Raw genomic sequence first — 17,868 nt, forward strand, 5'->3', positions numbered from 1 at the left:
AGTCCAAAGTGTTCGTTTATTGGAACATCATGTCACCAGAACTTGTTGAACTTGTTCTGGTGACATGATGTTCCAATAAATGAACACTTTGGACTTCAACACTATTGATGTGCTGGTGACATCCGTTTATCTTGTACTGGCATATATCTGCACACAGTCATTTATGTCGATAGGTGGCTCTATGCAGCCCCTAGCCCACCTGGCCCTTACAGAGTTTTCTTTGTGGATGATCGGGTTCTGGGTTGCATGTTTCATCTCTGACACTACTAGTAAGCATCTTGCTCTGCCATTGGTATGGTTCAGAGTTGACATGTCCTTACTCTACCATTAACAGAGTGCAACATTTTCTGCATGCAAGTTTCAGCTACCATGTTTTCATATACTGTTCCTCCAACTATCCTACCTCCAAGCTATGTTAACAATATAGCTACATAGCTACATGGATAGGTTGTATAATATTATTGGTATCCTTCTTTGTATTCATTTTACCCTCTGGTCAGATCTTACTAAATTAACTATCTGGACTTACCCTAACATTAACATGCATTACGTTAAGGTAGCCTTTTGAAAATAATGGGCTACCAATGCACCAAAACATCCTAAAAATTGGACGTTTGGTTTTTAACACTGGGGTGCCATTCAAAATAAATGTCACCACAATGTATAGAACACACATTACTGCTATGCAGTAATCTAAATGGGTCTTTAGACTTGATATGACAAAAAAGCCACAATTTATTTAGCATACCTAATCTTGTCACTTTTTTCCAATCAAATTTGGAAAAGAGGGACTAAGTCATGTTGAACAATACCTGTCTGACTTGACTTTCACTGAAACAACCATCCCTGACTCATGGTTTACATATTACATACATTTTCTGGGGCAGTAGAATGAAACCTACCCACTCAGTCACTGCGTGGGAATTATCATGGCACTAGAGACATATGCAAATTTCTATCTGTAGATCCACACCCAACCTGTCTGCCACCCACTTTTAAACAGGTAGCTTAACCCAACATATATATATATATATTATACCTGCAACCCTACCTGATCCCTGGCTTTACAGCTGCCATGCTATAAGAGAATGATGTTTTTTTACAAGAGAGCTGCCACTTTGAACAGTATGTAATTGCTTGGGCCCCGTTATGTAGAGCACCACCAAGCATAACATGGTATGGAATCTCACAGATTGCTTATCCTCAGTCAGTTGTGTTTTAATTAAACAGCAATAGTCACTATAGTTTATAAACCTTACACCTTTGGACCCCTATCATGCCGCTAAACTGGCAACAGTGATAACGCTTAAACATTATTGACTGATCTAGGCAAAGTTTAGTTAGGTACACAAATATGGACTAGAGTGCTATAAAAAGCAATGCTGCTGTTAAAGTCCTAATCTTGGCTTGGATGCAACAACAAAAAAGGAGGGGGTTAAGCGATAAACCCGCTTGAAGATATGAAGATCAAAGAGATTAAGAAAAAGAGGAAAGATCAGAGAAAAATAAAGGCTAAGCTGTAAACAATACACCTGCATGGGAGAACCCAATGCACAAAACAAAGTCATGTGGCCATATCTTTTCTTTGGCACCCCCTAAATTCCAATCATTGTCACATAATGATTGTGGCAGCAGAGACATACCAGGTATATCATTGTCAAAAGGATGAAATCATTTCGCAGAAAAACAAAGTTGTTTTGACTTTTATTACTCTGTAACAAGAAATTAATCAGGTATTTTTCATAGGTACCACCTAGAAGTGTTAACTCAGCACAAGTGAATTTAACTTGACACAGGTAAATTTAAAGTGGCACTAAACTCGGGAGTTAAATCTTAAAAATACATTCCATTACAACTTAACTATTGACAAAAATGTATCTTATTTGTTTATCACTCGGCTGTAGATCCTCAAATCATCTCTGAATTGGTGCTGACACTGTCCTTCCTTCGGGAGGGGGGCTACTTTTGTTCCCCATGGTCCCTCTGTGTGTTGAAAATTAGCCACCGCCAGAGACGTCCCGAGGCTGGGTGTCACCCAGAGCGGATACCGGGTGTGCGATAACGTCATCGCCCATGCGCGGACATCTTTGTGATACCTGCTGGCGGCCATCTTGGTGAAGGACGCCAGCAGAGAGAGGAGGGGACGTTCACCCGGCGGGATAAGGTATGCCGCCGGGTCCATGACCGAGTGCCCGACATTTCAGAGGGGGTAAATAACAGTAATTCACTGGCACACACTTGAAGGGTTTTTAAAGTATTGATATGTTTATTCAATACCCAATGTCACATACTGTCATACGGTGCTAACGTTTCAGGTCCGCACAGGGATCCTTCATCAGAGTGACAGTGACTGTCGCTCTGATGACAGGATCCCTGTGCGGACCTGAAACATTAGCACCGTATGACAGTATGTGACATTGGGTATTGAAAAAACATATCAATACCCTTCAAGTGTGTGCTGGTGAATTACTTTTATTTACTATTAGTGTTTTGCACAGCGCCATCCGCGTGGTCACCTGGGCACCACATATACCTTGTGGTTTTGAGACCGTGGCAGCGCGAATGGGATTTGGACTTTGATTTCAGAGTGGGTGCACTAAAATGACCTGTCAGTCATTTTGGTGTCACCCCTCCAATGGTGTCACCCGTGTGAGGGCCGCACGCCCTGCACCCTCCTTGTGACGCCGCTGGCCACCGCTCCAAGCTCACTACTGTGATGGACTACAATCTCAATGCTAATTTGTAAAAAAAAAAACATGGGATTGTATGCATTTTTAAGATTTAACTCTTGGGTTTAGTATTCACTTTATCTTGACACTAGTGAATTTAAAATGTATCTTTACCCAGAACATTTTTTATTGTTGTTGTTGTTGTTGTGAATAGAGAAGGGTAGGGTTAGAACTTTCGTCAAGTGTTTATGGCTTTCTGCGTACCATTGTTACTAGGACATCAAGTGATGGGAAATTAAAAATGTTTTGACTGTCAGTGGAACAGGAATAATGGTGAGGTCTTCTAATCGGTATACTTGCACAAGTGACAGCTGTCTAAGAGGGAATTACTCCTCACTTTGCTGCAATAGAATTTTATTGAAAGCGTACAATAAAAATGATCGACTACAAAGAATTAGACACTATGGCCATTATTTCACATTGCATCTGTAAAATGTAATGAAAGTAGTTATTGAGGTGAAACGATAAAGAAGCACATCATATGTGACTCTACCTTCTGAATATGGAAACATTGGGATGCATTTATTTAAAAAAAAAATTGCAGAGCCTTTGTCCTGCAAAACTACATGTACATTTGTTCTGTGCAAATGGGGCAAAAATGAATGTGCTTGGTGCATTTTCTTTCCAGGTTGAATCTAATTAATTCATAAGAGTACAGCAAATCAGGAAAATACCACATTATGGCCACTAGGTGGAGATGAAGATCATAGCAACTGAGTGTTTTTTTCCCCTATGATCCTCTGCTCCATCTAGTGGCCACAATGTGGTATTTTCCTGATTTGCCTAAATGAATGAACTACATTCGACCTTGAAAGAAAATATACCAATAGCATTTGTTTTTCTCCATGCGCAAAGAACAAATGTACATGGACTTTCACAGGATGAATGCCTCTGCCAATTTTGTATAAATATAACCCATAGTGTCCTTAAGCTACAGAAGAACAAGTGAAGAGACAGGGAAAAGAAGAAAGGGAAAAATAAAAAGGGAAAGCGGTGACACCGCAAAGGTTAAAGCAGAACTCAGGAGAATGGTTTCTTAACCCTTGCAGTGGTGCTACCCCCGCACTGCAAAGGTTAACTACGTGTTTGTGTTTAGTGCTGAAAATAAAAAAAGTTATACTCACCCAATCCTCGGAGTCGGCTTGCTTTTAGACGGGAACCTCCAGCGTCTCTCCCCTTCTGCTGCAGCGCTCTAAGGATCCTTGAGTCATCACATTCTATACAGTGTATTGGACGTGAGGACGCAGAAAGACATACCATCGCTGCAGAAGAGGAGGAGAAAGGCAGGAGGGAGACACAAATGAGCACTTAACCCTTGCAGTGCGGGAGTAGCCCCACTGCAAGGGTTAATAATATTTTTTTTTTTGCAGACAGGAAGTTTAACCCTTTCTTGCTCTATGCAAATCTAGTTTTGGCTAACAATACACTTTGATGTGGCATATAAGATAGAACAGCGCTTTTAATATTCAGCAGCAATTGTGTTGGATTCAGGGAGAGATCTATGGCCAATCACTGCTTGAATTTAGCCGTGTCCTACTGGCGGGAGGGGGCATGGTGATGCGTTTAAGTCAATGGCACCACAGCCACGTCCCCTGCTGGCAGTGCGATTGCTCGCACTGGAACGTGTGGCACATCAGTGCCTGCGTTCCGGTCCAGTGCGGTCTGAAAAAATAGTGCATGCAGTATTTTTTCAGATTGCACTGGACCATAACGCAAGCACTAATGTGCCACATGTTCCGGTGCGGGCGATCGCCCCCCTAAACGCAGGAAGCTGGCCTGGGATGTGCTCCAGCAGCGAATCGTGCTGAGACGCACCGGAGCTGGTGTGAACTGGCCCTCAAAGATGATTTGAGGACCTACAGCCGAGTCATACACAAATAAGATACATTTTTGTTAATAGTTAGGGTACTTGAATGCATTTTTATTATTTAACTCCAGAGTTTAGTGCCACTTTAACCAAAATGTTGGTTTTAGGTGGCCCCCTGCCCTTTAATACAGCTACTCCTCACTTAAGGTTACTACCTGTTTAACAACCGCTCGGACTTACAACCAGAACAAGAACTTGGGTATGTATAGTAAACCTAGTAACTGACTGTTGGGACTTAACGACCAATTCTGTGAAGGTCAGTATTGTACACCGTATATTAGAACCCATTCACACTGAGCTACAACAAAATAAGAGCATATTTGAGCTGAGCGACATTGAGCTACAGTGCACATTCTGACGCGCTACGCATCGCTTCTTTTGGCATTTTACCACAGAGACTTTGTAGATGCTACATTGGGCTGTACCAAATATAATGCAGTCTTTGATGTGACATAATTCCTTTTCCTGCTTCTGTGGAGAGTGTAATTCGGGGCAAAAGTGACACTTGTGCAGCGGGACATCACGCTACAATGTTGTGGGGGAAAAAAGCCGCTAATGAGCGACATCTAGCTACACCATTGAAGTCTATTGGGGCCAAGAAGTGCATAATCAGCCAAAAATTAGCTCACGTTCGAGCTGCAAGCTTCAGCTACAAGCGACATTGAGCTTCAAGATGTGAACGTCTCCATTGGAAATGCATTGGAAGCGCTACATTGAGCTTCATGTTTGAGCAATTTTTGAGCATAAAACGCGTTACCAAACACTCAGTGTGAATGGGGACTTGGAGCTGATTTCCTCTATTCCTCGCTTAGCGACCAATTCGCTCAATGACCTAGTCGTAGGAACTGAACTCGGTCGTTAAGTGGGGTGTATCTGTCAATATATCACTCATATCCAAAAAAAAAATTGTTGCACATTTGTTGCAAAACCAACAACTAATGCAAAGAATATGTGATGGTGAATAATCGTCAGGATACAGGATTTCTATATCATTTCTTCATTTTTACTGCTTAGCTAGCCGGACCTCAGTGAGGTCTTTGTCTGGAGGGTGAAGTGAGCTTTCAATGTCTTTCTTAGCTGTTTGTTGTCTTGGTGGGTGATGGTCTGTTGTCTTCTTTGTCTCTTCCTCTCAGTGGTCATTGGCTGGTGTATTCAGAGTCAGGTTTCCTTCTAAGCAAACAAAATCATTCAGGTTTGGCAGCTATTCACGTATCCTGCGAAGTTTACCCAAATACAGTATCTGTTCAGCCATTGTGGTACAAATTATATTGAACATTATAGAAATGTTCTTTTTTTTTTAACAATGGAGTCTCCTTTGTGTTGTTGAAGTATCTGAGTTATGGCAATGGGAGACCAGGAGCATTTCAGCTCTTGGCAGGACAATAAATAAATGGTAGTGTTGTAATAAATCCTTCCAGCTTCAGCATTTCTAATAAGCACTTTGGGGTATAGAAGCAGCGATGGAATGTGGCTTCGTCCTGGCTGGTTGTATGGCGCACACAGAATGTGTCATTGTCCGGTTGGGGTACTATGGACTTGGGTGATATGTGTCATTCTCCTCTCCTCCGCTCTCACTTTATCTCGCTCTTCGCTTACTTATATGTATTTGTTCTATCGCTTCTCTTTATCTACTCAAATGCTGATTGGTTCATTTCTGTCTCTAGCCCCTGCGTCAGCCAATGGGCTGATCCCACTGTTTTTCTCAGAAGCTCCGCAATATAAAGGACCTGAATAAAGAAATGAGAAAACAAGTCGGCCGGGCCCGAGAAGGAAGAGGAGAGGCTGCGGCACCGGGACCGATCCGGGCCAAAGAAACATAAGATCAAGCAGCGGCCCCGGGCTCCCCAACCGGCACGGCTGACAAGATAAAGAACCGGGCTGTCCAAATCTCCGGCTGACGTTCAGTGTCATCATCAGGAGCTGCCTGTGTGAGCCGGTGAGTGATGAACAGTCATGTCCCGTACGGGAAGGGGCCAGTACGCTGTGATGATGGTGACAACCCTGGGCTTACATTCAGAGGGAGGTGGTCATTGTTCTATAATATATATATATATATTCATAGAGTGTCTGGAGTGACAGTGTACGGGCTGGCACTGCTTATACCAGAGCTGGGCTTATGTGCACTTATGTGAAGTTGTATTTGATGATGTGGGGGGGGGGGGATCGGTTGGCCGAGCATTGCATAGCATAACACTGCAGCTGTGAGTCCCCATCTATACTGTCACCCTGTCATAGCTCTATACGGACCATTGTCATATAGACTAAAAACTGTTTCCCATTGACCGTGATCACCGCCAGGTACTGCGCTGATCACAGTCATCGGTCCTTGTTATCTGCCCCGGGATGGTCGCACGGAGGGCAGGGTGCCCGCATTGTTATGGTTGGGAAGTAAAGCAGTTACTCATAGCAACTAGAATAAAAAAATGACAGTGTTTGGTTATCAGTCCACCTGTTTGATCGGAATACTATGGGTGATCGGTGCACTTGCTGTCAATCAGAAGGTATCGCTGCCTCCGATAGAAAGCAGTCAGGTGTTCATTGATGTGGCTTTGTTATTAGTTACGGTGCTGGTTGTTATGGGATACAATGCTGGTTGTTATGGGATACAGCGCACCATTGCTCTTTGTACGTCCTGTAGTTCACCCCCTCACCTCCGGACTGTCCAGGAATGTGTTATCCCCCATCATAGGGTGACATGGCCTCTCTCCTCACCTTCATAAACACCTCTTTATCAGCCAACATCCATTCCTTCAGCTTCCCATCCTCTTCCTCATCCTGTGTCCCGGCACCCTGTCATTGTGTCACCGGGATAATGTATGAGAGCTGTGTGGCTTCCATGTTTTAGATGACACAGCTAATTTGTTGCTAATGGCAACAGCTGACTTCCGCTTCATATTCCTATACCCCCTTCACCCTCTTCTCTCAGTTCCAGTATCATATCCCGGAGCGCTTCTTCTGTAACCCCAGACAGCCCCCTTACACCTACAGGACTGCTCTTATCCCCCTGGTGACATTTCCTCCGTGACTCCCTCACACACACATACACCGCCGTCTTCCATTTCCCCCCCTTCTTCTCCTTCCTCCCACCCTCGCGCTTTCCCGGCTCTCTTCTCGTGCACTTCAGCCGCAGAGCCGCAGCCTCGCGCCTGCCGGTTCAAACCGGCTGCTCTGACACCTGTCTCCTCCGCGTGCTTTGCTGCTGCTCGGCGACCAATCACGGGCCGTGCACGAGTATCGACCGGCCAATCCGACTCCTAGGGGGGCGGACACTCCACCTCTGGAGCGCGCTTATTTGTTTGTTTCACCATAGTTGAGGCGGTGTGAGCCGGTCGGACGGGAGCGGGAGGGGGGATGATGTTGTTGTGCGGTAGCGGCGTATTAGGGGATGCGGCGATGTCCCAGATTAGCCCCCACCGTTTCAGAATAATTCTTTATTCCTGAACGAGTGCAAACAGAGGAAATCCGAACACAACCAATAAACAGATATATACAAGTCAAGAATAATAAAGTCGTTTTTAATTGCTTTAAAGTGAGACCGGCCATTTGCAGTAATAGCAGCAATCTCCTCAGCCATAGACCATATGAGATCATGTATGCCAATGGTCTGCTAATGTGTCCCATAGGGAAGATCCTGTATACATGCAATTATTAGCTTTGGAAACAAGAAACGTTCTCCATTTCTTCCTGACAAAGAACTAGAACAATGATCTCCCTTCAATATGGATTTAGGGCTCGTTCACAGCATAGCGTTGTGATAAATGCATGGGATCTATTGGTTTAACGCACGCTATCCCATAGCACACTACCTTCCGACAGGCGTGCAGTGCAACGCAATACCGTGCATGACGGTGCAGTTAAAAAATGAATGCACTACTACTTTATTTCACCGCAAAGTATTGCAGTACCACAGATTGCGCTGTGCTGCAACGCACGCCCGCCCGGAGGTTATTGTAGTGCACCTAGCGTGTGGTGCAGTGCAGCTGTGATTCTCAATCGGGGTTCCTCCAGTGGTTGTTATGGGGCTCCTTGAGCTGATTGACTTCCCATTTAAAGTGGAACTAAACTGAAGTTAGATGTTAAAAATAGTGGTGGCTACTTTACAACACACACAAGGACCATGGGGAACAAAAGTAGCCCCCCTCCAGAAGGAAGGACAGTGTCAGCACCAATTCAGAGATGATTTGAGGATCTACAGCTGAGTGATACACAAATAAGATACATTTTCGTTAATAGTTGAGGTCCTTGAATGTATTTTTATTATTTAACTCCTGAGTTTAGTGTCACTTAAAGGAGAACTATGAGGTGAGTGCTTTTCACTCACCTCATAGTTCTAGCCGACCTGTGACAATGAGACGATAACAGGTCGGCTAGAACTATGAGGTGAGTGAAAAGCACTCACCTCATAGTTCTCCTTTAACATGGGGGTCGCATGTTGCTACCCAAAGAGTCTGCGCTGGCGGATCGGGGAGGTGATCGAACACATACCGGCGTTCGCTCACCTCTCGATCCTGTCACAGCCCTCTGCCGTGACAGGGTAGGGGCTGAATTCCCCCCTCCCCGATCTGCCAGCGCTGACTCTTTGGGTAGCAACATGCGACTAGCTGAACAGAACAGCTAGAGACAAAAATGATTAGACTCCTTGTAATTAGGCGTAAGCCATTCATACAGAGACTGCTGCTTGTCGCACTTCTTTGATGTTGTTTTGAAGGTGCTCAGCTCCTCAGGTTTTTATTGCATACCTAGGTGTTGCCATATACTAGTTGTTTTTTCTCCCCCCATCCGTGGGGCTTAATGAGAAAAAAAACATTCCCCCATTCACGTTGGGAATCTCCCCTGCTGGGCTATCGTATTCTGACAAACAACACCTGCCGATGTCAGAATACACTAACATAATTGGCTGCAGTCACCATTCAGCCGACAATTTTTGACCTGGTTTCTTCGACAAAGTCAACTGAAAAATCGACTTTTGTCCAACAGAGTGATGCCAGCAGGGCCACCCACAGCTCCAATTCCTGCTAATTTGGCCAAAATTCAAGCAGTGCATGGCCAGCTTTTTAATGCAGTTAGATATCTCTGAAAGCATCAGGATTAAATATATCCCTGGGCAAAACTTTATATTTCGTTTTGGATAGATCAGGTAAGGGTTAGACCATTTGCCAAGTTTTTATTGCTGTCGGTATCCCCATTGGGGAGATTCACCCTTCTTTTTGTACTGATGACTATTGTTAATGAGAAAGAAACTGAAAGGAAATCCAAAATTGTAGAGCTGTCACCAGAATAACAGATAAGGGAGAACCTTCCAATGGGGACATCTGTCTAAGATGGGGAATTGTCCTCACTTCCTGGGCAATTTCCTCTAACTTCCTGTTGCATCTCTGGGATAGGTAGTGAACGGTATTTACCCCAATTGTTGACAGTTAGAGAAAAAAAAACCCTGGCGTGAATGTTAACCCTTCCCTACTCTATAAAACATAGTTCCAGTTCCAGCATTGGAAGGCATGGCTGATATGTCTCAAGCTTTCTAGCAAAATCGAATTTTGGTAGAAAACTTTGTTTGTTTGTTTTTTAGCACCTTCAATTTTCTAACGGTAAGTGGGGGCCAGTCAATTGATGTCTATTGAACACAAAAAATAGGTGTGCTGGTGACATTTATCATATATCTGAAGATGTAACCCATGGTTACTATAGCACCCTCCTTTATACATAGGGGTTCCCGGTAAGGAGTGCAGCAGTTCCTCTCCAAGATTCCTTTTCAATTGAAGGCGCAGGATGGAAAACAATTCTTGTTTCTGGAATGAATGAATGAAATTCTAAGGCCCCCTTCACACTAGGGCATAGCAGGAACCTATACTCAACGTCCACCCCCGCCGTCTCCCAGACGATCTGTGATGTGTCCCCAAAGTTCCGGGTTGAGAGGAGGCCACTGAAGGCAGGGCAGTGATAGACTGCTGCACCTGCCTGTCAACATACTGAGCGGAGGGAGGAGATGGGAAAAGGGTTGTGGCTCAATGGATGCACACAGCACGGTTCAATGCCCGGCCGGGAGCGCGCACACATGCGTCTCCTTTGCAGCCTGCTAGGCAAAGTAGATACCCGTAGATGGGAGGGGGCCGCGGTACATCCTTTGATAAATTAAATTAAATGGGCAGTATTAAAAAAAAAGCTACACCATTAAAAATGGCTCTCTTGTGGAGAATTTTTTGACAAAAAACATGAGGGTTTAATATGACTTTAAGTTAGGAAATAGTACCGACCCAAAATACTAGTGCTGCTAATATTTCTATTATAGCTCCAATGAACCTAACAGATTTGGTTACATAAATATCTGAGACTGCTGCACTTTTGACCCAGTCAGCCAATGGTACATGGTGACTTACATGTTACCTTGTTAAAGGGTAAATCCACTCAGATTTGGGAAGAATATAAGAAGCCATGTTTAATAAAACCAAAAGTAGTAGATTGCTACTGTGGCAGCTTTTGTTTTACTGTTAAAAAGAGACTACCATTCATGAATTAGAGGTTCAAACCAATTCATGACCAAGACCATCCCTGCAAGTATAGAGAGCTGCCCGTTCAGGACTAGTAGACGCCTTAGCTGCATTCAGAAAATTCTGGAGTTCTTATAACTTTCTCATTTACACAGCCACAAGGCTTCCTTCCACTCATTGTCATTCCCAGTGGAAGCTCTTATAGGCCCGCATGTAGTTTTTCTTCACAACTGTTGGATTCCTGTGAGATTTCTTAGAAAGTCCAGGTGCTAGTATGTTTAGTCAAAGCACTGAAGTGTTTGTCACCTTGTAACTATGTTTTTACAGCAATAAACCAAGCTCAGAAAAGGAAACAATTGATCCCAGCAAATAATGACTGTGCCTTATCTTGATCCACGCTGTTTGTTGGTTCTTTAAGGAAGCTGTTCAGTTACCTTTTTGATTAGTTTCCCTCCTACAATCTCGAATCTTTACCAAGGAATTAAATCCATTAGATCTTTGCTCCTCTTAACATGCAGATGATAAGACTGAACCTAGTGACTTCTTTCCTATCAGCATAAATGCTTTCCTATCAGTTTTGTGCAAAACTCCTAACGTGAACCTGCACCTTTACTAAAGAGTTTTTATTGCTGCCTGTGCCTTCCTGACCTGCTGACGCTTGTTCTCCTCACGTCTGGTCTCATTGCCCAAAAGGCAGAAAGTGGACATCTCCACTGTGCGGTAATACACAATTATAAAGACTCTTCAAACCCTTCTCCATTCAGTCCAAAACTTAAAAAATTGTGATTGGAGTTTGGTCGTGAAGCAGTGGTGGGCACTTTGAGGTCCTCAGATATTTTCCTGACTCCCTATAAGGGCCATAAAAAAGAAAAGCAAATCACGTTACCAGGTTTATTCTGTAATTCTTAACCTTATTTTGATCACATTTAGATTACCTGAATAATTCCACTATTCATATTCCTACCCCAGCATTTCTCACACTAGGCCCCTCACATTAGAAGCTCGCTGTGGCACATCAGGGGCTGCAGCGTGGCAGAGGGCAGGAGGCAGAGCAGGCCTGAATGGAGACAAATGTCCATCTTTTTCTGAATGGATCCCACCATGGATTAGCATCATTCATTTCCACAGTGCTGGTGGCTGGCCTACTTACACCATGGAAATACATGTCACTGTGCAAACATTTTGATAAACCCTTGAGGAAGCTAAAACATAGTCTGGATTTAAAAAATGCTGTCTTACACAGTGTTAAGCTGTAAATACAGTTAAAGTGGACCTACACTTTGGCTTTACTAGGGGAGGTACTAGGTTCCCCTCCCACAAGCACTATAAAGGAACTATTTTCCATCCTCGCTTCCTGCCCACAGAGCTAGGCATGCTCCTCCACATGTCACATCTCTCAATCTGGCGATTGTCCGCTCATGTACTGAGCACTGAATTGTGGGATGTTGGGAGTGTTTTTTTAAATGCCCGGAAGTACTAAGTAGATCCAGGTGCCATTGGAATGTAGGTAACTACAGTCACCTTATGATGCCTTCTTTGCACAAAACCTGCTTTTTTTCCTAGTGTGGGCAAAGAACCAATTCACATTAAGGCTAACTTAGGTACCTTTTATCATGATGTCCCTTTATTGTTCTCAACAATGTTAACCTAAAATAAATGAAAATGGCATCCTAAAGGCATTGTTGCAAGCAGACAATTTGATGGGGTTGATTTACTGAAGGCAAATAGGCTGTTCACTTTGCACGGGAGTTTGCATGTTGCAGGGATATTGTCCCTTAGCTTACTGAAGCTCTACTGACTTCCATCATTCATTCATGTGCAAGCAAAAAATGCTGTTTTTTCTATGTGATTGGATATTCTTTGCAAAGTGACATTTCACCACATTCACTAAGCTAAGGTAAACATTTGTTGCAAAGTGAACAACTTATTTGGTTTTAGTAAATCAAGCCCAATGTCTCGTATGCAGATCTAGAATTGGTTTGTGCAGCCCATTAACGGAGCCTGCAGCAAAGGAGATGGCCGATTGTTACCTGAGATACAAGGCAGGGATAGCAGTGCTCCAATCTTTCAGCTGCAATTCCAGAGTGGCCCCAGCTTCCTTCTAATTCTAGAATCTAAACAATCCCTCCAGATCTGAAACTGCTATGGATCAGCTCTGCATTACTACACCTCTCTGCTAAAGTACAAAAGAAAATAAATTACTTTTTGTGACAGTTCTCTGCTTCAGTAATTTTTATCAATGTTTCAACAGCAACAAATCATCCATTCCAGTGTTACACATAGATCTCAACAGCAGTTTTGGGTGCATACATCATTACTAGTACAGAACAATTCATGAGCTCTGACATAAGGATGTAATAGAATTTATAGAGCTTCCAGGGGATTGCTTATTATTTATTGGGTACAACAAGTACTTGTGACATTAATATCTTAAAGCTGAACTCTGGGCACAAAACATTTATTTAAATGTATTCCTTCTTTGCCACAAAGGATATTAATCTACCTTGTGTGCATTAAATGCCTGTACATGTTACCTTGTAAAAGTAGCGATATCATCATTGCTCTGCTGTATACAGCCTGTGCAGAGAGCAGAGCTGTGGGAGGGACCCAGCATGCCCCACCCACTACAGGCTGCAGGAGAGGCGGAGACGAGACCAATCACCCTGTGCAAGGAGAGCAGCAGTGACCCGTCTTGATAGGAGGAAGCTCACGCACAGAGGGAAAGTTTTATACTGGATTACTGCACGGATGTGGGAGATATACACAAAGCACACCAAGATTCAAGTAACAATACACATGACTCTTGTATTTAGACAATACTTGGGGATTTCAGCTTTAGGAGATATATTTGCCCCCTGTTATTTTATTGTGGGGCTAAACAGGAATTTTGATAAAATGGACTAAGATGAAGAAAACTCTATCTGCAATACAAAGTATACTAATGTAGCTGGACTTCACTTATTTGACAATGTGAAAAAGAAATGAAAATGATATTGCCTGTAGAAAACTGGAAAGGAAAACGTATATAAAAGGAAAGAACAATTATATAAAAGGAAAGTACAATTTTATATTTATACATATATGGAGGCGCTGTAGAAGGATCCAGCCCATCTGGGAAGTAATGCTACATTTCTGTAAAACTCAGCATGGCATTACTCTTCCAGCAGATATGTTGTTAGTGTTACCTTGAGTGTGCTTTGTAAATTTGTGCCTAGACTCAGAAAGAATGCATGATACATTTTGGAAATCATTTAGGATACCAGAATTGTCAGTCTGGTTAAATCAAACTTATACTCACTTGGAAGTGAACGATCGTTCCATTACAAAAGAAGTCTATCTGTTCACCATTTAGCCAGGCAGCTATGTTTTTGTTTTAACAGGTAAAGTTTTATTGTTGTGTAGACACATAACAAAAAACAAACGAGACAAGAAAATAAAATCAACAAATCACAAATTACAGTGAATACAAAAAAGTAACAGAACATAATGAAAACAGAAAGCAAAATAAAGCATGGATCTTAGGTACCATAGGTAAAAAGATACAGTTGGACCCACTGAGGGCCAATCTAGGATACATAACCCCAGGGGGGGGGAGAGAGAGAGTTGGCCAGGCAGCTATGTTAAGCCTTCATTCCCACCTATATTTTAGGTACAATTTGGTATTCCTGTGATTTCCTGCAGCAGGACTCCTTAAACTGCCGTTTACCAGAAGCAGCTGTCACCCATTCAAGTTTATGATCAGGTGACAGCCGCTGCATTTGAACGCCGGCACACCGCATGTAATCGTATGTGATACAATTACATGCGGTTAAGAACCAATCACTATCCCTGGACATACAATGTGTAAATAGCAGATTTGGGATTCCTGCTGCAAGAAAATCACAAGTTCCTGACTCAGAAATCCCTAATCACACCTAAAATATGGGTGTGAATGGAGCCTAGTTGTAGATACATTAAAGCAGTGGTTCTCAGCCTGTGTAACCTCGGGACCCACATTTGTCCTTGGCAATTAAGTGGCGACCCAATGGAACGCACAGCATTAGGGTACCACGCGTCCTGGTGTGGGCGTACAAACTGTGGGTGGGAGGTGCGTTTGGCCTATCATTCAAATGACGTGTCCTCAAAAACACTGACATACATACATACACAGACACAATCTCACACACTCACAGATATTCTCACACACACATACACACTCCCCAAAAATGTTTTCTGTTTTTTAAGGTCCACCCAGTCTTCCTACCTTACGAGAACTGAAGTGGAACCTCAGCATGGGGTCCGGTGTAGGCTGCTGTGCTGTGACGGAGCTCCATCCATATGTGCATTGCTTGTACAGCTCCCTTGCGTGCCCTGTAGAGGTGCCAGGCGCCAGAATGTGATGTCACTCTGGACCAGGCACCACTACAGGACACGTGAGGGAGCTGTAAGCAATGCACCTATGCATGGAGCGCCCTCGTGGCTACCTCAAGCTGACACTCAGTGCTGGGCAGCAAATTTTAAATGGCTGCTTGGCGCGAGAACTGACAGTACTGCACTAGGGGTAGGCAGAGGAGTCTCTCACCTAGAAAAGTGAAAGGCATGCGGCGACCCACTGAACACAGGGTCGCGACCCAGTTTTGGGTCATGACTCACCAGTTGAGAACCAACTCATTAAAGTGTATATTGCAGCATACCAGACCTTGGATGTGGTGGCTGCATTAGTTTTCCTTTGTCAGGCTTTTATTCTTTATATTTTCACCTGGAGATCCTGCCAGTAAATACCCTTCCTCTCCAAGGGGGACAACACTCACTTGGCTTACTGTATCTATGAAAGAGCAGCATTGTCACCTTAGGCTGCTCTACTGATTTAGTCAAACTCCTCGCCTCATTTCCATTACCTAGTGGCTGGCTAATTCACAAAAGCTAATAACACTTTGAGTTATCAGTTCTGTGCACCAGAAGATTCTATCAGGATCAACAGGTATTTTTCTGTACTTGCAGAAAACCTTAGCCCAAAAAGAAAACAAATGCAGCCATCACATCTAAGGACCGATGTATATGTACAGGTGAAACTCGAATAATTAGAATATCGTGCAAAAGTAATTGCAGTAATTGCTGCAAAAGGAGCCCAAACCAAGTACTGAGTACATATGGATGCTTGTACTTTTCAGAGGTCCGATATTGTTCTATGTACAATCCTTGTTTTATTGATTGCATGTAATAATCTACTTTTTTGAGGTTGTGGATTTGGGGTTCTTGGGGTGTTCATGAGCTGTAAGCCATAATCATCACAATTATGACAAATCACGGCTTGAATTATCTTGCTTTGCATGTAATGAGTCTATCTCATATATTAGTGTGACCTTTTAAGTTGCGTTAGTGAAATAAATGAACTTTGCACGATATTCTAATTATTCAAGTTTGTATCAGTGTATTACATTTTAGTTCTTGGGTTTAGATATCCTTTAAAACTTTGGAAGATCAATGCAGTTTTTCTTGACACCTAGATAGAGGGGAACATACTTTTTATGGGCTGGACCTTTTATTTGTAAAAATTCTACAAAAATATTCCCATGCAGCGATGTGATTTCAGCAGAGTGACTCACAATAAAGGTATTTCATACATGAATAGCAAGGTGTTGCCTTTTCTGACAGTTATATATATGCTACTTTTCTACTTTGTGTGTGTGCAGATCAGTACAGTCTTATCGCCTGGAGCTTTACGTTCATTCAGATATGAATCCAAGATATGTTGAATGTGAACCTTCAGTATAAGCATTTCTCATTGCCAACAAGTATAACAGCAAACTGAAGCTGCATATTTCTTGACAGGCAGATGTTTCCCTATTATAATGCTGTAGAATGTAATTGGCGATTGTTATTTTTAGAATATGCACAGATCACGTTTATTTATGAATGTCTTGCACATCTTGTTTTGCAGAGTGACAATCACTAAGGGGAAGAAATAAACATGGCACCTACACTGGCTACGGCGCATCGGCGCCGATGGTGGATGGCATGTACTGCAGTGGTCGAGAACCTTTTTTTCTCCGCAGTACTTCTGGGCTGGGGCTCCCTGCTCATTATGCTTAAATCTGAAGGATTCTACTCTTACATGTGCCAATATCCAGGTATGAAATATTCACAACTAGTCACATATATCTGTTATCTTTGAATGCAGTGTTTTTTCATGATGTATGGTAAGTCAGGGGAATGTGTGCCACTAGTGGTAATTAGAGATGAGCTCAGGTCCGGACCAAACCTGATCCGACCCAGAGCTCCTGCGAACCCGGAAAGATCTTCTCCCAAACATGTAGGGAAGCTCCTTCCATACCACCCAATCAGACGCTGGTGGGGCATTCCCTGGCATAAGCAAAGGGGTGGGTGCCGTGACATAATTGACCAAAAATGGTTGCATGCCTTAATTACATTAAGCTAATATGATTATTTTGCAATATACAGTAAATTACATCAACACAAGCATTCTGTTGCTTTGTTTACATGCAGCTGCAGGTCGGGGAATGCCTAGCCCGCAGCTGATTGGATGGAAGTGCCCATGGCACTTACTAGTTTGGAGGAGCTTAGGTTCGTACCAGGTTCAGTCCGATCCTGAGCTCATCCCTAGTGGTAATCACCCTTAGAGTAGATGGTACTAGAACCAACTGCTTTGTGAATGCACTTATACCAGTGGTAACTGCTATTGGCTAGAGAAGATCAGTATTTAAAGCTGGCAAATAGATAATTTACCATTATGGGAGCTGTATGGGAGCTGTTGTACCATCCTTAGGATTTTTATTTCTGTCTA

At 43.1% G+C, this 17,868-nt stretch overlaps 1 protein-coding gene and 1 long non-coding RNA gene across 3 annotated transcripts in view; one reads left to right on the top strand and one right to left on the bottom strand.

The window, feature by feature from the left end:
* Positions 1-6,305: 6,305 nt before the first annotated feature.
* Positions 6,306-17,094, bottom strand: LOC108801993. The gene is made up of 3 exons (XR_001942191.1): positions 17,011-17,094; positions 16,198-16,203; positions 6,306-6,520 (listed from the first exon to the last, which is right to left on the bottom strand). It is a non-coding gene; the product is annotated as an uncharacterized LOC108801993 (long non-coding RNA).
* The window catches only part of SLC43A2 (solute carrier family 43 member 2), a 69,454-nt gene continuing 58,072 nt past the window's right edge, over positions 6,487-17,868 (top strand). For both annotated transcript variants that reach the window (XM_018573884.1, XM_018573892.1), the window contains exons 1-2: positions 6,487-6,522; positions 17,005-17,194. In XM_018573884.1, coding sequence (XP_018429386.1) covers positions 17,035-17,194 — 160 coding nt within the window. In that variant the 5' untranslated portion in view covers positions 6,487-6,522; positions 17,005-17,034. The remainder of the gene's footprint in view (positions 6,523-17,004; positions 17,195-17,868) is intronic.

This window comes from Nanorana parkeri, unplaced genomic scaffold (genome assembly GCF_000935625.1).
Source record: "Nanorana parkeri isolate BGI_ZX_2015 unplaced genomic scaffold, ASM93562v1 scaffold48, whole genome shotgun sequence".
Taxonomy (NCBI): domain Eukaryota; kingdom Metazoa; phylum Chordata; class Amphibia; order Anura; family Dicroglossidae; genus Nanorana; species Nanorana parkeri.